Source organism: Pezoporus flaviventris, unplaced genomic scaffold (genome assembly GCF_033815535.1).
Source record: "Pezoporus flaviventris isolate CSIRO_AGI_PZ_B2104156 unplaced genomic scaffold, CSIRO_AGI_Pfla_v1 ptg000001l, whole genome shotgun sequence".
Lineage (NCBI taxonomy): Eukaryota > Metazoa > Chordata > Aves > Psittaciformes > Psittacidae > Pezoporus > Pezoporus flaviventris.
The window spans coordinates 58,527,567-58,547,313 of NW_026892549.1; the positions used below are offsets into that span (position 1 = coordinate 58,527,567).

The 19,747-nt window shown below is 44.7% G+C and overlaps 1 protein-coding gene across 6 annotated transcripts in view; it reads right to left on the reverse strand.

Moving 5' to 3' along the window:
* USP40 (ubiquitin specific peptidase 40) overlaps nucleotides 1-19,056 on the reverse strand; it is a 34,983-nt gene extending 15,927 nt beyond the window's left edge. For 2 of the 6 annotated variants that reach the window (XR_009744472.1, XM_061459885.1), the window contains exons 1-16: nucleotides 18,919-19,034; nucleotides 16,086-16,302; nucleotides 15,666-15,733; nucleotides 14,289-14,402; nucleotides 12,851-13,015; nucleotides 12,288-12,434; nucleotides 8,938-9,081; nucleotides 7,882-8,010; nucleotides 6,885-6,986; nucleotides 6,429-6,536; nucleotides 5,290-5,611; nucleotides 4,623-4,704; nucleotides 3,677-3,848; nucleotides 3,116-3,200; nucleotides 1,911-1,981; nucleotides 356-675 (exon numbers count right to left, since the gene is read on the reverse strand). Coding sequence is in view for 5 of the 6 variants with exons in the window: in XM_061459885.1 (XP_061315869.1) it covers nucleotides 356-675; nucleotides 1,911-1,981; nucleotides 3,116-3,200; nucleotides 3,677-3,848; nucleotides 4,623-4,704; nucleotides 5,290-5,611; nucleotides 6,429-6,536; nucleotides 6,885-6,986; nucleotides 7,882-8,010; nucleotides 8,938-9,081; nucleotides 12,288-12,434; nucleotides 12,851-13,015; nucleotides 14,289-14,402; nucleotides 15,666-15,733; nucleotides 16,086-16,284 (2,228 nt within the window). In the remaining variant the exon portion in view is untranslated. Of the gene's footprint in view, nucleotides 1-355; nucleotides 676-1,910; nucleotides 1,982-3,115; nucleotides 3,201-3,676; nucleotides 3,849-4,622; nucleotides 4,705-5,289; nucleotides 5,612-6,428; nucleotides 6,537-6,884; nucleotides 6,987-7,881; nucleotides 8,011-8,937; nucleotides 9,082-12,287; nucleotides 12,435-12,850; nucleotides 13,016-14,288; nucleotides 14,403-15,665; nucleotides 15,734-16,085; nucleotides 16,303-18,803; nucleotides 18,880-18,918 lie in introns of those variants that run through there. The other 4 variants (XM_061459872.1, XM_061459862.1, XM_061459843.1 and 1 more) reach the window with 3 other exon arrangements.
* Between the last annotated feature and the right edge of the window lie 691 nt (nucleotides 19,057-19,747).

Consider the following 19,747-nt stretch of genomic DNA (forward strand, 5'->3'; position numbering starts at 1 on the left):
TGCTTCTGATATTGCTCTGTTCTCTCATCTCACCAAGTCCCTTGGAGAACCACCCAATTCAAATCTCAGGAATTCAGGTTATGCCAAGATGTGCCAACACACAACACTTGGTGTTCTCACCAAGTTTTCCCCTTTAAAAATGTAAAGGATATGACTGAATCTGCACTTCAAGAGCAAAGAAACAGTTAAAAGTTGGTAAGTACCTGATCTCCAAAACTGAAGATTACATTATCTTGAACTAAACAGCTCAAAGTGACAAGTAAAAGAATACATACATGGCTGGCATAATTTGAACTAAACAGATTTTGCCAAAATTGCTGTTTTCCTTAATTATACTTGTAATTCAAATGGTTACCTCTGATCATGGCTGTCTAAGATGAGTACTGAGCATCCATCCGTCAGACCAACACTTCTGACTGTTTTGTTCATATCTTCTTCCAGAAGAACTTCCCAGTTTTTAGCTTCTTTCTCTGGTCCCGAGAGGTTCTTTAGAATGATTCCTCCAGCTGGTGCTAAGGCTCTGTACAGCTCACCCAGTTCTGTGCTGCAAGAAAAGATGTGCTGCGACTCTGTGAAGTGCTGACCCTTCCCTCCCTCGTTGTACTCTGCTAAACGAAGAACATTTAGGACCACGGGCTCATGATCAGGGCCTGTCATCACCTTTGTGCCACCAACCTGAAGGAAGGAAAGCAAGATTCATGCTGTGCGGATCAGTACAATACAGAAGAGACTGGACAGCAATACATAACTACTATTGAGAGGAAAAGATGGACCTTCTCTCCTCATTAGAAACAAACCACCTTTGACCAAATGCCTACTGAACAAACAACTGGAGTAACTCAGAGGTATTGGGAAGAGAAAGCATAATGCTAAGGTCTGTTCCTTAGCTGTTCCAAGTCTGCATATAAAAATACCTGGTCTCTATCAGATTAAAAAGAGAGGAATTCAGCCCTTCAGGTTATTAAAGAACTACCCAAAACTGTGACTGAGGCAGATCAAGAGAGTTAGACTTCAAAATCTGGCCTTTCCGATACTCAACCTAGGCAAAGAATACAGTTCCTTGCTGAAGACAACTGAATCATGCAGGAAGCTGGAATAGTGAAGAGCATACCATAAGTACAACCAGGACAAGAATGGCTCTTACTAGATGTTTTCTTTTGGTTTGGGGCTGGTTTGTGTTAGGATTTTTTGACAGATCAGAAAGAAAATGCATACTTCTACAACAGAAGTCCTTTGAAAGTATCACAGAACTTTAGAAATATAGAATGGCTGGAAGGGACTTTAGAAATATAGAATGGCTGGAAGGGACCTCAAGAATCATCTGGTCCAACCTATCTTAGCAAAGCATAATCTAGATCGAATATTTAGTATTTTATTAGGTCTAACATTTGTTTCCATTACAGAGATAGGATAAAATGCTGTACTACAAGCATGTGAAAGTCAAGCAGAAGCCTTACCATTAAAAGGAATTTGTAACACTAAAGTAGTGTAGCATTTCAGGGAGATCATATATAGAAGTAATCACTGACAGGTCTCATATTTGAAATCATACAATCCCAGCCTGGTTTGGGTTGGAAGCGACCTTAAAGCTCATCTGGTTCCAACCCCTGGCCACAGGCAGGGACACCTTCCACTAGAGCAGGTTGCTCCAAGCCCCTGTGTCCAACCTGACCTTGAACACTGCCAGGGATGAGAAAGCCACAGCTTCTCTGGGCAACCTGGGCCTCACCATCTCCATAGTAAAGAATTCACTACAGGGCATAAGTTTTTGTTATTGCATTACTATCAACCCATCTCCATCCAAGAGGCACCAGATGTCTCCAGAACATCCTCTGATGTAACTGGCAGTGGGTATCTACATCTTAATCTCTTCAGACCAGACAAGCAGAGAAGGTGTTTGGCTCTTTTACCTCTTTCCCATTCCACACAAAGACATCTGCTCCATCAGCCAGCCCAATGCCATCCAGTGTCAGTTCATCTCCTAAAAACAAGGAAATCGTCAGGTTCTTGCCCCCCACAAAACAGACAAACAGGGTCAGCTGGTGAACTCAAATATACTGGCACATTGTACTCTGGCTCAAGTGTATCAGTACAAAAGCTTGTGTGGTCAGAATTTAGGGTGGGTAAGTTAGGGTTCACCCATGCAGCAAGGGCCCCACAAGCAGGTACACACCCCTACAGCAGTCTCACCAAATAAATGGGGCCACAGCACAAAGGTTTGAATTCCATTTCCTTTGCAAAGTGAGGCCCAAGTGAGCACTTGGCAAAGCTGCTTGGTCGGAGTTACCTACATAAGACTGAACAGTGAATCAATGGACCTAAAATGAAAAGGTTGGATTTAATATGGATTTGCACACTGTACATTCCAAGCCCATTCTTTGAAATATTAATGCTCCTGCTGCAGTTTCCTTTACCTTCCTACAGTAAGTCAGATTTAGATTGTCATTTAAAGAACCACACTAGCACATGGAGGAATACTGACAGCAGCTATGAGTGCCTCTCTATTTTGCAGTCACCATCATGGGAAGTTGGTTATGTGCTGGTAGAACCCTCATTCTCTGAAACACACCACAAAGACTACAAAATCTTAAAATGGCTTTTGAAGAGAAACCCTCGGAATTGCACAACAGTGTAAAAGCAGAGACAAAACTCATGCATTTTAAAAGCCTAATTACTCAATAATGTACTCTTTATGTAAGCCTCTTCCTTTACAGAATTCCAACTTCAGCTTAAGTCTAACCTATGCTTTTCTTTTGTGTCACCCTGGCTCCTCTCTTTTATGTTACCTACTAGGTAAATAGTATGAAAGCAAACATTCATAAGCAAATCAAGATTAAAACACGTAACTGCTATTTTTGTCAGCAAGTATGTTTAACTTGGATAAGATCTGCAGTCACGTTGTATTTCACAACCAAGATTACATACAAGCAAGCCTCAAATCCCTTCATTTCACTAACAAGAGTATCCTAAATAATTTAACTGCAGTGGATTTGCACCTAAGTTTGAGTTTGAAGACTCAATGTCCAGTAATACACATCTCCAAACTGGTTTACATGTGAAATGCTCAATATCTGCAGAAATACAGCATGTAAATAACATAGGAGCCTTGTCTTACCATCAAGTATCTGGTAAAGATGTAGTCCTGCTGGTAAAGGCTTGGCAATACTGAGGATCATGTCTCCTTCCCAAGATTCCAACATCTAATTAGGAAGAATAAAAGGAGTCAAAGAAATAAACTGCCAGCAAGCAATAACTCACAGCACTCAGCATTACAACTCCACTGAGCACTGCTGCAGCCTGGCTACCAAGCTCACTGGGTGATGAGTAACAAGTTACAGAGATTTATCTCAACCAGGCCAGGAATGCAGGAAACACTCAAGCGCTTCGGACTCGGCCTTTCAGGCCTGTCACCAGAGAGACAAAAGTAGCTTCAAGTGGACACTAATGAGAATGGGAGGTACAAGGAAAGCAAACAGCGGTTCCTGACACTGAGTTAGCTTTGATGTAAATCTCCCTGAAAAAGCATGTTATAAATTGGGCTTTTAGTCCCCCTCTAACTACCTTTACTGTTGAAAACTTCTCAATGAGATAAAAATTGCAGCACAAATACATCTCGAAATCTCCTTGTGGCCCAAGTGAAAACTAAGGATCCGAGTTCATTTAATACAGCAAATACCTGGAATATTGATTGCCGAAGGTCTCCTAGTGTTTTCCTTCTATCGATAGTCAAATCCACAACACTCTCTTTCCAAGTAAGAGCAGGGTGCAAAGCCCCATTGTGAAATGTATAACATGAGCTCAAGTGGAGGTGTAAATCAATGCCGTTGTTGGCTGAATCACATTCCGCTCTTGAGAAGAGGAACACAAGAGTAAGGCAGGGAATTTAACCCCAACAAATGGCTGTCTTATCTCAGAGATGCTTTTGTGGCCTGAACTGTTACCCTCATGGCTAAACTGACTGCCACATTCTGTGCTTCTTCAAGAGGTATGCAAAGAGGTGTTCAAAGATGATGTGTAATACAGAGACATCCTCCACATAAGTGCTCTTAAGAGTATGTTCTGGGTAGTTCTACAACTTAGTCAACATTTCTAAACATTATGACAAACTTGATCTTTAGGGATGTGGAGGTTATAGGGGTTTTCAGACTGTGTTGCTGATCAGTACTCTGTCCAAAGGCAGAGAAAGAACAAGTGCAGTGACACTGATTCAGCACAAGCACAGACATGCCTTCCTCTTTATACCTATATCCTTATAGAATCCCAGCCTGGTTTGGGTTGGAAGGGACCTTAAAGCTCATCCAGTTCCAACCCCCTGCCATGGGCAGGGACACCTTCCACTAGAGCAGGCTGCTCCAAGCCCCTGTGTCCAACCTGGCCTTCAACACTGCCAGGGATGGGGCAGCCACAGCTTCTCTGGGCACCCTGTGCCAGCGCCTCAGCACCCTCACAGGGAAGAGCCTTATCTCCAACCTGAACTTCCCCTGTTTCACTTTGAACATAAGACCTCATCTCAAACCCTCTTGCATCTGGCTCTACTTTGAGTTTCATTCAATTTAAGTCCCTTTGGAGATCTGCAGATTAACAAAGTTGTTCAAGAGACTGGTACAGCTACATAAATATACCTCTTTTTTTGCAGCTCAGTATTAGCAGCATTCATTTCATTCAGAAGGTGCGTGGGTATTTTGTACCTCGGATTTCCTCGTGCTGCAAAAAATACAATAGGTTAGTTTGACCGCAGCAGCTCAACATGTGTTTTGGCAAACAAGTGATCAAGATGAGATATTACAATGATATTTCAATGGTAACCATTGAAAATTCAGAGCCATAATGTTGCATCCTTTCCTAACAGAGAAAATTAAACTGCAAGATGATTTAACTTCATCCCAGCAATTTTTCCTTAAGGGAAACAAATATATCAACACTGTTAGCAACATATTATATTTGGTCTAGAAAGAGATGTTAGAATCCCACCCTGGTTTGGGTTGGAAGGGACCTTAGAGCTCCTCCAGTTCCAACCCCCTGCCACACGCAGTGACATCTTCCACTAGAGCAGGCTGCTCGAACCCCCGTCCAACCTGGCCTAAAGTCAGCTACAGCCAACTAATTGGCCACCACCTCCTTGGAGGTAACCTTGTGTTCTTCAGTTAACCCTTTCTTCAAATGATCACCAGAAGGAAATCTCTACCTTCAGTTCTTGCAAAGCACCGATATGCCCAACAGCCTTTGCCCTCCCGAAAACAAAGTGCCAATGAAGTTAGCCCTTAGAACATCAAGATGAGCTTTGCGTACCTTCAGGTGGCCTTTGTAACTGAGATTTGCGATAGAACAGCATGTAGGCACTCTCTTTCCCCTCAAATTGTTTCTCAATATCCTTTTCCTTGATGGGCTGAACTTTGGAATCATTCAGGTCAAACCAATGACAACCAGCAGAACTGTCCTTTAGCCTTGGGGGGATTTTCTCTGAGTCCCACTGGACATCATTCTTCTGAAGAGGGCTTTGGAGATCTCCGCCTTGAAAATCTGACTTAACCGCGAGCTTGTGTTTTTCCTTCAGACCAACCTTGTTTTCATCAGGGCTGAACTGAAAAATCTGAAGATGATTCTGCAGATACTAAAACAAAAGCAAAAGCAAGATGAAAAAGAAACCCATTTTTCAATATAAGCAACCTGAATTATCTACTTCACCTGATTCATCCTCAAATTGACACACAAACTCCACCACTTCAAACTTGGGTTTATGATGCTTCCACATGCATTTCATACAAGCCCAGACTGGTTTGGGTTGGGAGGGACCTTAAAGCTCATCCAGTTCCAACCCCCTGCGGTGGGCAGGGACACCATCCACTAGAGCAGGTTGCTCCAAGCCCCTGTGTCCAACCTGGCCTTGAACACTGCCAGGGATGGGGCAGCCACAGCTTCTCTGGGCACCCTGTGCCAGCGCCTCACCACCCTCGCAGGGAAGAGCCTTATCTCCAACCTGAACTTCCCCTGTTTCACTTTGAACCCATCACCCCTTGTCCTATCACTCCAGTTCCTGATGAAGAGCCCCTCCCCAGCATCCTAGTATCCCCCTTCAGACACTGGAAGCTGCTCTGAGTTCTCCACACAGCTTCTCTTCTCCAGACTGAACAGCCCCAGTGTTCTCAGCCTGGCTCCATACAGAAGCTGCTCCAGCCCCTGCTCATCCTTGTGGCCCTCCTCTGGACTTGCTCCAACAGCTCCATGTCCTTCTTATGCTGAGGACACTAGAACTGCAGGCTGTGCTCCAAGTGGGGTCTCACAAGAGCAGAGCAGAGTGACCTCTTTTTGACATCTTCTACCTTGCTAGTCCAAGGACCAGAATTATCATCCTACTACTATTCAAATAGGAATAGAAATGGAAAGTGATGTTAAAGAGTACAAAAGAAACTCAAATACATGCACATTACCTTTCGTAATGGTCCATACTGCTTTCGGTACTTCTTATTCCAGGACACCCCTTTCTTCTCCAATAATTTCTGTCCCAATTGATCCACAGGAATTTGTTTAGCTTCTTCCTACAAAAAACAAAATTGTAAATGAGGATAACAAAGGCTACAAAAGCCAAGGGACACACACAGGTATCCAGTTCTGAAGTGCTTCACTCAGTCCTGTTTGTTAACAAGCCAAGGTCACATCACCTCTTGCAACAGCTTCAGTAAATACTTAAATACTCAAAAAGGACCCTTTAGTGCATGAAGAACCACTTGCTAGCATTAAAGCAGGTTAAGTTACAAGTTTTATATGCTTTACAATGTTCTGAAGAGTTCTGTACACTTAAACCTGCCCACTTGTGCAAACACTACCACCACCTCCTAGGTTCCCCAATATCAAAATCAAAGGAATAAACTCTTTACATACCATACCTCTGACAAAATCCCTTTTAAGACTGCCAATGGATTTTCTATTTCTTTGGCATTTTCAGTATCTCTTAAAGCCTTATCTTCAATCACCTTATCCTCTTCTTCCTGTAAAAGAAAAAGAAGACTCGCAAATAGCATTGTTTCACATGCAAGGACTGGGGGTTCATTATAGTCTGTTAAAGTTAGCAGACATAATTTCAGAGTAGGAAGCAGTTGTGATAAGCTGCCTCTGCCACCTGCTATGGACTGAATTGTGGCTTTCAGAATCTATTTTTATTCTCTTAAACAAAAAAAAAAAAAAAAGAGCATTTGTGATATTTACAGACAGGCATCTGGAGTCATCCACCACAATAAATGTGCTGGTCTTGAGTAAAGATAGGATTCATGTGGGAAGGAAAAACTGAGCCCGAGACCCCTGCCTTGCAGCACTGTGTGCAATTCTGGTGTCCTTAGTGTCTGGGGGCTACAAAGATGCTGGAGAGGGACTCTTCATCAGGGACTGGAGTGATAGGACAAGGGGTGATGTGTTCAGACTGAAACTGGGAGAGTTCAGGTTGGAGATAAGGCAGAAGTTCTTCCCTGTGAGGGTGCTGAGGCGCTGGCACAGGGTGCCCAGAGAAGCTGTGGCTGCCCCATCCCTGGCAGTGTTCAAGGCCAGGTTGGACACAGGGGTTTGGAGCAACCTGCTCTAGTGGAAGGTGTCCCTGTCCATGGCAGGGGGTTGGAACTGGATGATCTTAAGCTCCTTTCCAACTCAAATCACTTTGCAATTCCATGACTTCTATGCGAGACAGTTCAGCAAATCAGAAAGCTATAGTTTGCGACAAAATCTTGACAGACATTGTATACTGTGCAAAACGAGCCTTCTCCATGAGGGAAGAGACCAAACGCCTGACTCAAATGTTAATTATTTGGATGTACACTTCATCCATTACCTCTTAATGCTTTTCTGAAAAATGAGACCTATCAAGCAAGGTAAAAAAAAGCCTTTAGGACTTACTTGTAACTGCCAGTTTCCTAGTTCATCCACATCTCTGACATAAACATGATAGTGTCCTCCATAGCAGCCACCTTTGTGTATAATAACAGAGAAGAGCTCATACATGTACTCTGAGTCATCCATTTCAGTCTTTAAAAAGAAAAACAATAACAGTAACAATAACACATCAGTAAGTCTTTCACACAAGGCCACTTTTACACCATCAGCATCGCTTCAGGTACTTCTCAAGGTGCGTTTGCATGTGCAGATTAAAACAGCTTTTCAGCACTGAGAAACACATGTCTGGACTGACACAAACCATGGACCAGGACACAGGCTCCTTAAGCAACCTTCTAAGCATGATTCTGAACAACATTGGAAATTAAAGGTCTAAAACAATGACATATTGCTGTAAATAAGGGAATACCTCAACCTCTTTGCTCTAAACCAGGCTTATTTTGCTGCAAAGACTAGAGAAAAACAAGCAACACATTTATATACACAAAGCACATGGAGGGGAAAGACCTTCCTCAAATGCAAACACAGAAGTTTGCAAGCTTGTACTGCAACATCTCAGTAAGAAAATGTCTTTTTCAATACTAGTGCCTTCACGAAGTATATACTTTATATATTTTAAAGCTCTATTTATAATCAAAATACAGAGATATGATGCAAAGACAGATCCTTCAGAAAAATCAGATAACTCCAAGCACATAAACCGTATTAAAACATAGCTAAATTTTTCCATGATGTTATCAGGCAATGCCAATACAAAAACCAATTGGATTTCATTTCCAGGTGATAAACTTCCTTTCAAGGGAATGTCAAATTAAGCTCCAAGTAATGATTACACCCTTTCCCCTCACATAAATACAAGGTACTTCCCACTCAGTCAGAAAATGGCCTTCTGAAAACAAACCAGAATTCCAAAGATTTAGAATAAGGGACAGAGAAGAAGCCCACAAAGCTTCTTGAATACCCTTCCCTGACAAAATGCCAACTAAAACAGAACTTGACCTTGAGATATTAGTTCCCAGCTGAGTACATAGAAACTCCAACAAGCATAACAGTACAAACCTGTTCACAGAAAGGCCTCAGGTTTATCTGGCTGGGGAATGTGTAGCAGCTCGTCTCCTTGTATCGCTCACACTTCTCAAAGTCAAAGTTAAATCTCAGGAGAGAGATGGTGAGGAAGGGTGGCAGCTTGCGCAGCTTAGCCGACTGGAAAGCAATTTAAACACACTGTCAGCACAGTCAGAACAAAGGAAGGTTTCCACCTTGCTGCGCCCAGCTATTCTTTAACAAAGCTTCATTACAAGAAGGCAGTGTATTCAGTTTTAAAATGTCTTCTCAATTCCCTATTCCAATTTCCCTCCCAACTACACATCCTAAAAGCAATGCACATCTTTCCCCTCTGTTAAACCTTACAACTTCCTCAAATGGTCATCACCACTCCTACCCTTTATCCTGCTACAGAAAATGAAGGAGGATGTTGCTGAAATTCTACTTAATAACTCCATTTCCGTAACCTACAGGTTTTGGTGTGAGGATTTTCTTGGATCTTCCCTAAGAAGCAATTGCCTCAAAACCCTGAGCTTGTGACGTTGGAGTAAATAGCATCTCCCAGCCCCTGTCACCAACTGGTAGGGGAAGGTTTGCATTAGATCTTAGGAAGAAGCTCTTCTCTGTGAAGGGCTTTTGACAAGGGCCTGTAGGGATAGGACAAGGGGAATGGCTTTAACCTGCCAGAACAGGGGAGACTGAGATGAGCTCTTAGGCAGAAGCTCTTCCCTGTGAGGGTGCCGAGGCGCTGGCACAGGGTGCCCACAGAAGCTGTGGCTGCCCCATCCCTGGCAGTGCTCAGGGACAACCTGGACCCACAACATCCCTACAGCCAGGCACAGAGCAACCAAGCAAGATTTAAAAGTTCATTTATACAGAAGAGGACCTTCAAGAAAGGAAAGCCAACATAAACCCTTTTAATATGGAAAAACATCAACCAAGATCAAATAACTTCAGGCATGAGCACATAAGGAACCTTGGTGTGAAATGAAACCAACCATCTTGTATCACCTCTGAATGTGTGGATTCAGTGAACACACTTCTGAGCCCTTCCAATGTCTCCAACCAACTCTCCATTTGCAGAGACATAACAGATAGCCTCCCAGGAATACACATATGCATTAGAAATCCCTTGAATTAGGTATTCTATTTGCATCACTTGTGAAGACTACATTGCAGACCTTACTGGCAACAAAGGATTTTGCAAGTTCTCCCAAAGTCAGGGTGAAAAATCAGACTGTACCATGGATATTTGATCAATTCTGGAACATGAGATTCTTAAACTCGTATCTCTAGAGGCCAAGACAAAAAAAGGGGGAAGAATAACATGCAGACCCACAGAGTACTGCAGGGAGGGATGAATGGAGTGGGTTGGTATGGGTCATCTTGCCTTTGAAACAGGCTAGCTGTGGGCAGGTGGGCACACTGTTGGGCTTCCTAATGCTGCCAACAACCCTGGAATGACCCAGTTGGCACCTCACCTCCTGCCAGAGTACCCTCTTATCACTAGAGCCTGCGATGATCACATGCACTGCACCAGCAGAGCCACAGGCAGCACTCGTGCTGACACAACATCCCTCCTCCCTTATCCAGCCTTTCAGCACAGCTCCTCTCCGTTGACCTTGTCCATCCACACCTCGGCATCCCCCAGCTATGTGGCTTCCTACCCAAGTTCGGAGCTCCCACTGCACGAGCACATGTAAGAAGTAAGCAATTTACCCTGTGCTCCTTTGACGCTAGCAAAGTTTAACTCAACAGAGCCCTTGCAACCAAGCCATGAGTCACTGATTAACTTGCCTGGCCTCAGCTTGCCTTTGAACCCGCTCCCGTATCCAGAGGGCTCCAAGGTCTGGATTACACTCATCCTGCTGCAGAAGAATCCCAGCAGTAGAGCAAAGAGCTTTCTTGTTGTGAAGAGGGCAAAGTATATCGAAGGCAGAGTGCACTAACAGCCTATGCTTGCTTTCCCTTCACAAAAAATAGTGGGAATAATAGGAAAAAAGGACATGACATGAAAAACTAGCACAGAAGAAAACCAAATACCACTTTTTCTGGGTAAGTGCAATTCAAAGACCTAGAAGTCCCATAAATCTTTCATTAGGTTGCCCTTCCCTGGCCAAGGGGACAGACGACAAGTCACATAAGAAGTCTTTAATTTAATGATTGTGTTGGGGAAACCAGTCCGAACTGTTGTAAAGCAACAAAGAGGCCAAGCTGTCAGCACGAGGATGCTGCAGGCTGCACTGACATACAGACAGTTACCAGTGTTAGCAGCCAGGCCACCATTTCACAAGCACTAAGTGTCACAAATAAAACTCCTCTGGAGAATACCAATGTCAGCAAGTGTCAAGCATCTGAAGCTTTCCCAGGGTTACCGGGGTGAAGGCAGGGAATTAGGCAGAGACGAGTATTCCAGTGTGGATGTCCCTGAGCTCCTGGAGACCACTCTCAGTGAACACCACAGGCTTAAGGTCAACAGTTCTCCATTGAGCACAAAACTTTGATGATTCAGCACAGGAAAAGGGGGTCACTGTATTTGGCTTTACAAGTAATGAGGAAAACACAACCCAAAACCAACAGATCTCACCCATAGCTGAGGACAGATGAAAGCAGTAAATCATTCACTAGAAGGGAAAGACAGTGAATCACAAAGCAGACCACTCAGCATATAAACCCATCGGCTTCCTTCAAGCTGCAGCCTGAAGGAGAAGACTTTCCCAGTCCTTATTCTGACCACAGGAACATGACTTTGAGGCTTTGCTCTGCCTGGATTTTCATCCTCCTCCTTCCTGACCTCTCAGATAGAGGGAAACTCCTGGTACTGCCCATGGATGGAAGTCACTGGTTTAGCATGTGGCCAGTGGTTGAAAAGCTGAGCGAGAGAGGACATGAAGTGGCGGTGCTTATACCAGAAGTAAGCTGGCAGATGAGAGTGGCACAGGCTTACATGGTGAAAACATACACAGCGTCTTACACATTAGAAGAGCTGGAAGGTTCCTTGCATGAAGACATTCTTATCCACCTGAAGGCTCTAGCACTACAGATGATACTGAAAACACCTACCAAAATGTTACTTTATCACTGGAAGAACTTGTTCAGTGCCAGGGGAACATGGCAATAGCTGAATCAACAGATCCCATTTCACTGTGCACAGCAACAGTTGTTCATTAGTTTCCTCTCTCATGAAGAACCCAAATGGGAGAATTTCCCTGGTTTTCATTATATGGATCTGTTTTACGTTTTTCTTTACGATCTAGTGGATCTTTTAGCTCTGAAATAGTCAAAGCAATGCCCAAAGCCAGACACAGCAATGGAAACAGAATTCCTATTAGCAAACTGAACATTGAGAATCACCAGTGCATTACCTTGGAAGCTTCAACAAGTTTATCACAGGCTCCACATCGATACAAGTTCTCATTCTCAAAGTGCTCTTCTTCTACATATGCGTTCCACAGGGCCTCTTCCAAGCCAGCAACACCTTTTACTGCCACAGTTAGGTCTAAGAAATCTTCCTATGCAGAAGTACAAGAGAAAAAGAAGGTAAAACACACTTTTTTAAAATTATAGGAAGCACAAAAGACTATAAAGAAATGTGTTACTGTTGTTACCTCACTGTTCAGCTCTCTGATAACTACATCTACTAAAGGCAATGCTTGCAAACTCAGAAGATGCAACACCACTTGTTTTGTCACCTCTAAGTCAGATTGATGTAGGAGGTTTAGAGAATGCCAGCCAAGACTTAAAGTCATGCATAATAGTCATGTGTTCAAGTGTGCAGTGCCCTAACCAATACACAGTACCCAGGTTCAACAAGGCCACCAGTGACACTCAAGAAAGATGTCCTGATTTTTGGAGTTTAAAACCCCAAGAACTTTGAAAGGATCTTCAAGGGACTGAACACCACTCCTGGAGCATTGTGTGGCTTTACCTGTCTCTCACTGATGTTCTTGCATTCTTTACACACAATCTGGTTGACAACAATCCCATGGTACAGTCGGTTAATAAGGTCATGACCTGAAGTCCCCACAAGGGATGTTTCCAAAGCACTGAAGAGGATCCGATTCAATTCCTGCACATCATGCTGCCTCATCTCCTGCAGGATGAAACAGAAACAAACTTCAACAGTGTCATCTGCTTTCCTTATTGCTTAAGTATGTTAAGTGTGACAAAGACAGCTGCCACAATGACTACCAATGCATTTATTTCCTTGAGTAGTAAATTGCTACCTTTGTTATTGTTACTCTTAATTTAGATATGCTCGAGTTGCTACAAGAATATAAACTACAACCCACACAGGACACTTTCACTCGGGTGGATTGAGACTAAACCCTAAGATGAGTTACAAAGTTCAATTCAGAGAAGAATATCAAGTATTTGAGGACAAGGCCCCTAATTACTGTTGAATAATAACCTGAAAAAAACACAAAGGAAAAGATACTGAAATTGTATCTAACACCAAATTTATTTTGTTGCTTGCTGTAAACTGGTATGTACTTCGCAGAATGGTTTGTGTCGGGAGGGACCTTAAAGCTCATCCAGTTCCAAACCCCTGCAACGGGCAGGGACACCTTCCACGGGAGCAGGTTGCTCCAAGCCTCTGTGTCCAACCTGGCCTTGAACATTGCCAGGGATGGGGCAGCCACAGCTTCTCTGGGCACCCTGTGCCAGTGCCTCAGCACCCTCACAGGGAAGAGCTTCTGCCTAAGAGTTCATCTCAATCTCCCCTGTTTTGGCAGGTTAAAGCCATTCCCCTTGTCCTGTCCCTACAGGCCCTTGTCCAAAGCCCCTCTCCAGGTTTCCTGCAGCCCCTTTAGGCACTGGAGCTGCTCTAAGGTCTCCCCTTAAGGAGCCTTCTCTTCTCCAGGCTGAACCAGCCCAGCTCTCTCAGCCTGGCTCCAGAGTAGAGCTGCTCCAGCCCTCGCAGCATATCCATGGCCTCCTCTGGACTCACTCCAACAGCTCCACGTCTCTCTTGTGCTGCTGCCCCAGAGCTGGATCAGGACTGAAGGGGGGGGGGGGGGGGGGTCTCCCCAGAGCACAGGAGAGGGATAGGATCCCCTTTCCTGAGCTGCTGCTCACGCTCTGGGCATGCGGCCCAGCACACGGGGGAGTTCTGGGCTCAAGTGCACACTGAAGCCAGGTCATGGTGCGCTTCTCCTCACCCAAAACCCCCAAGTCCTTCTCCTCAGGGCTGCCCTCAATCCAGTTCCCACCCATGTACAATACTGTTCATATATATACAATTCAATGCTATCTCCACAACCTGAAGTATTTTAAGATATTTCTTAAATATTAGACTTAGAAAAGAAAATAAATCTTCATTCAGGAGAAGTTCTCAGTGCTGGTGTCACTGACTGTGATTGTACCTCATGACTGCTCCAGCCAAAGCTCTCTGTAAGATCTGTTGTAGATGCAGCCTGCTGGTCCAATAGCAAAAGCTGAGCAAATAACCGCTGAAGTTGTAATGGAATTATTCGAACCTAGAAACAAAACCCAAAATATAACCAAGAGATGAGAAAAGGTCCTCAAACCCTTTATTTCAATAAAGAGAAAAATCATTTCATACAAAACATGTACTAAACCATCACTGTCTACTGCTTTTAGAACACAGGTTCTGAGTATATATATATACCAAGAGATGAGAAAAGGTCCTCAAACCCTTTATTTCAATAAAGAGAAAAATCATTTCATACAAAACATGTACTAAACCATCACTGTCTATTGCTTTTAGAACACAGGTTACTCAATTCAGAACAAAACATCAGAGCTTGCTCCCAAAAATCTAGGCTTCACCATACTCAGCCAAATACAGCCATGGAAGATGGGTTTTGCAGATCTGCAAGGATTAAATTAATTCATCACTATAGCAAAAAAAGGACAACTTCCTCTGCTATTTGCCATAATAGTAAACCCCAACAACAGAGCTGCAAGGCATCATGACATACAGATTTAATATATGCTACTCCTTGGTCAGTAAGGGGTTGGGTGGGACACATACACCACACAAGATGGGAAGGAGAACAGTTCACATCACAAGCTGATGTCACATTGATCAGCTCCCTATAGTTATCTTGGATTTGCAAAGAAATACGTTTTCCAAGCAACCAGTTACATCAGTTTAAATTGAGAATTAAGGAATGAAAATTTGTAATCAGCTTTAGGAAGCACTTTTGAAACAGGGATTAAATTCCAGTCCTGTTCCACCTTGTGCACAGGCAAGCTGTTAAACCTTCAGAGAGGCTGAGTGCAGGCATCTGGGCTGCACACATTATTTAGTTAGCTTTTTATTTAAATTGGTGACAAGTATCTCTTACAGAGCCAGGCTGAGAGAGCTGGGCTGGGTCAGCCTGGAGAAGAGAAGGCTCCTTAAGGAGAGACCTTAGAGCAGCTCCAGTGCCTAAAGGGGCTACAGGAAACCTGGAGAGGGGCTTTGGACAAGGGTAATGGCTTTAACCTGCCAGAACAGGGGAGATTGAGATGAGCTCTTAGGCAGAAGCTCTTCCCTGTGAGGGTGCTGAGGTGCTGGCACAGGGTGCCCAGAGAAGCTGTGGTTGCCCCATCCCTGGCAGTGTTCAAGGCCAGGTTGGACACAGGCTTGGAGCAACCTCCTCTAAGGAAAGGTGTCCCTGCCCGTGGCAGGGGGCTGGAACTGGGCAATCTTTAAGTTCCCTTCAACCCAAACCACTCAGCGATTCTATGAATCAACATTCAGCTGTGGCTAATGAGAATAAAAAGTTAAATACCTTTGCATCTGGCTTACTGCTATCATCCAGAGTCCCAAGTTCTTCAGGTCCTAGAGAGAAGAGTGCTTCTGCAATTGGAAAGAAAAATGCCTATTTAAAAAGAAGACAATATCCCCTCTTTAGAAATTTATTGTGTTTTAACTGCCGTATATTTTTGGCAACTGAAACATTTAACATTTCTGGACATCATTCAACTTTGCAACTGGTTCAAGCTACAACAATCAAGCAGAATTAAGCATGAAGTTGTTTAATGGCAAAGCATCTTCTCATGAATCAGGGGCTGCATTAAGAAAAAGGAACACCACTTTAAAGATAACAATAACCTTTCTGTGTTTGCAGTGTTTCTTCACCATTAACAAATGCAAGCCACTGTAAAATATCAATTCCAACCTTATTTTAAGACCAGTTTGGACACATTACCTCGAAATTCAGGTGTGAAAAGCAGGGTCTGCAGAAGGGAATTGAGGTAGCAGGTCCCACCCTGGTTTTTGATACCACTTAGGTTGGTGAAATCCCTGGGAGCTGGAGGCTCGAAATCTCTGGGCTTTGATTTCTTCCCTTTCCCACAATGATTGTTGGAAATAAAGGAAAAATCCTCTTCAAATAAATCCCCAAACATTGTGAAGGCAAAAGAGTCCTTTAAAAATATGAAACAATGTGTTTACTATAAAAAAAGACAACTGAATGCACCCATCTCTAATCCTCCAAGATGAACCTTTCAGCCCTGACTGAAAAACGTGTTTCATCTCATTCTACTCATTCTAAAAATTAATGTCAGATATAAAAGCATGCACTAATTTAACAAAAACAGGGTGAATTCAAAGCATTTATGTTAGCAGAGGCCTGAACAGCCTTTTAACCAGAAGCAAATAGATCACATTTCAATCTGGATCAGTAAAATCATAGACAGCAAAACAAACAGGTCTTTCTAAACATCCAGCATTAACTAGTGTTCAAGTTGCCCTGTTCCCTGTGGGAAAGGTGTGTAAAGCCTCTCAAACTGTTGAGCACTCAATCACTCTCTCAACAAATCTATGTGCACAAGTAATATGTCCCTACTATTGGCCATAAGGTAAGTGGAAAAACAGCACTGTATTTTTGATTATTTCTATGAAAATATTATCTTTGCTTCCAGACGATTGAGCCAGAAATTCAATGTCACTAATTATTATGGAAGTTTTTCCACTCACTTTTGGAAGTTTTGAAAACTCTTAACACGTACCAGGACTCCCAAAGCCAGTTCCATTTTGGTTTGTACTTGAGCCCCCCATAACTTCATACGGTTGTAGCTCTTGCATTAGCAGTGTGTAACCAGTGAGTTATCTTGAAGCAGTGAACAGTCATTCCCCTGTTAACCCTCACTCCATGGGCAATTTTACAGACCTTTACCATATTCCACTCAAGACATTTCTCCCCAAGACATTTTCATTCCTACAACTGAACTTGCCCCATCTTCCATTATCCTTATCTACCTCCTCTGACCCAAGCAGTGATCTAGCCCTTCCCGGTAAGTGCACCCAGTTTCTATCCTGGGCATGATGTGCTGTGGTATGGAATAGCCTTTGGCTAGTTTGGGTCAGGAGTCCTGGCTCTGCTTCCTCCTGGCTTCCCGTGCCCCTCCTCACTGCAGAGCACGAGGCTGAAAAGTCCTTCATCAGAGTAAGCAAAACTTAGCAACAACTAAAAACACTGGTGTGTTATCAGTGTTGTTCTCAGGCTGAAGCTGAAAACACAGCATTGCACCAGCTACTAAGAAGGAGGAAAATGACTGTTACAGATGAACACAGGGCACCCTAAAACTCTTTGTATAAAATAGCATTACATTAAGCACATTTAATCCTTCCCAAGTATAAGTTTTTTAGGCAAAATAGTATGCTCAGAGCAGCTGACTATGAAGAAGCATGGCAGGATTCACTCCGCTTGTTCTAGATCACTTCTTCAGTACTTCCTACAGTAGATGTCCTCTTATAAGCCCCACAAAACATAACAACATGGCTGGAGATACTTCTTAATGAACATTAAGAAGTTCCTTAAGGCCAGGATGGATGGGACTTGGAGTAACCTGGTCTAGTGGCAGGTGTCATTTAACCATCCACAGATTATAACCCTTCCCATTTTTCCCCACTGGAATGCACAACAGCTTCTTCCCAATAGGCTTGTTCACTATAAAGAGGCACGTATCTAGGAGACAGCAATAAACTGACAGTCTGCTGTACCCACCTACCCACCCACCGCTCCAGAGAACCACTTCAGCAGGACAGTGCCAAATCCTCCCTCACTCCTTATTCCTGAATCTTCAAAGCATTGCCAACAGCTTCCTTCCCTTAAAAATAATACATAAATTAGAACCAATCTCTGGATGATGTCTCTGCTTCAACATGCTCACAAAGCTAGGATAATTTACACCACATTGTTTAATAGGGCCTTGCCCTTCCCAAAGTTAGGATAACTCAACGTAAGGAGATCCCCAAGTCCCTGCTTTATATTTATTACCTCTGATGGGACACTTCTGTGTTGCAGCTTGGGCCTGGCACCTCTCATCTTACCCCAGTGCATGCCCTACCAGAATCAGGCTGCACCTATGCTCTCCTCACAGCAATAAATCACAGACTCAACCAAGCTGGAAAAGCCCTTTAAGCTCATCCAGTCCAACGCTCCCCAGCACTGCCAAGGCCACCACTAACCCATGACACTGAGGCCTCGTCTCCACGGTGTGAGCACTTGCAGGGACGGTGACTCCAGCCCTGCCCTGGGCAGCCTGTTCCAATGCCTGAGCACCCTGTGGGGAAGGTATTGTTCCTCAGCTCCATCTAAACCTCCCCTGGTGCAGCTTGAGGCCGTTTCCGATTGTCCTGTCCCTTGTTCCCTGGGAGAAGAGCCAGCCCCACCTTACTACATCCTCCTTTCAGGAAGCACGGTCTCCCTTTCGCCTTCCTGCCTGCAGGCTGAACGCACGCGGCTTTCCCCTCCTCTCTCGACCTCCCAGATGCTCTCCAACACCCTTAGGAGATGGGCCCAGTATTCTTTCGCGGTGTCACCGGTCCCAACGACAGGCCGAGAGCCGGTGCCCTGCGCCTATGGCCCGCAGCGCTGGAGCTCCCAGGCACAGCCCCTTCTCCGCGGCCAGGACGAACTCACCGCTCAGCGCCAGCACTAGAACCAGACCCTCTCACACCGCAGCGGCCGCCACCATCTTTGTTGTGGCGCCGCGCAAAGCACTCCGGGACGGGCGCGGCTCCGGGGCTACACATACCTGGTCCGAGCCGCCGCTCCCGTTCCACAGACTGAGAGCCCCTACTGCACCGAACGCCAAAGAACCACCGAGCACGGGCACCGACGTGAAGCTAAGAGCGTCCGGCAACGTGGCCCCTAGGCGCAAAGCCTGCTGGAAGTCGTAGTGTAGCCCCGCCGGCAGAGGGGCCGCCCCAAGGGCATGCTGGGAGTTGTAGTTTCTCGCAGCAGTCACCGCGAGGGGTGGAGGGGAACAGGTTGCCATGGAGACCCTGCGGCCTGCGCTGTCTCGGCGGCCAGAGCCTGGAGCGGGGCCGCTCCTGCTGCTGTGCTGTGATAGGGCTGCTACAGATGGGACCAACCCAGCTACACCAAAACCTACCCAACCATCACCAGCCCTGCTGGAAAACAAAGCCAGGGGTATAGATCAATCACAGAATTACAGAGTGGTTTGGGTTGGAAGGGGCCTTAAAGATATTCCTCTTTGTCCTGTCCCTACAGGTCCTTGTCCAAAGCCCCTCTCCAGGTCTCCCCCTTAAGGAGCCTTCTCCAGGCTGAAGCAGCCCAGCTCTCTCAGCCTGGCTCCAGAGCAGAGCTGCTCCACCCCTTGCAGCATCTCTGGGGCCTCCTCCAGACTCACTTCAACAGCTCCATGTTTTCCCTGTGCTCATGGTGCCTCAACAGGTTTAATGCTCCTGGCACCCAGCAGCCCTTGTGCTCATGAAGAGGAAGGTGTTTGTTACCTGTCAGGGTTTGTGTTGTTCCCAAGGGGTGCTCTGGACAGGCACAGGCTGTGGTGTTTGAGGGTTCTGTTTGCATTATCAGTAGGTTCAGTCACCAGAGTCTTCATT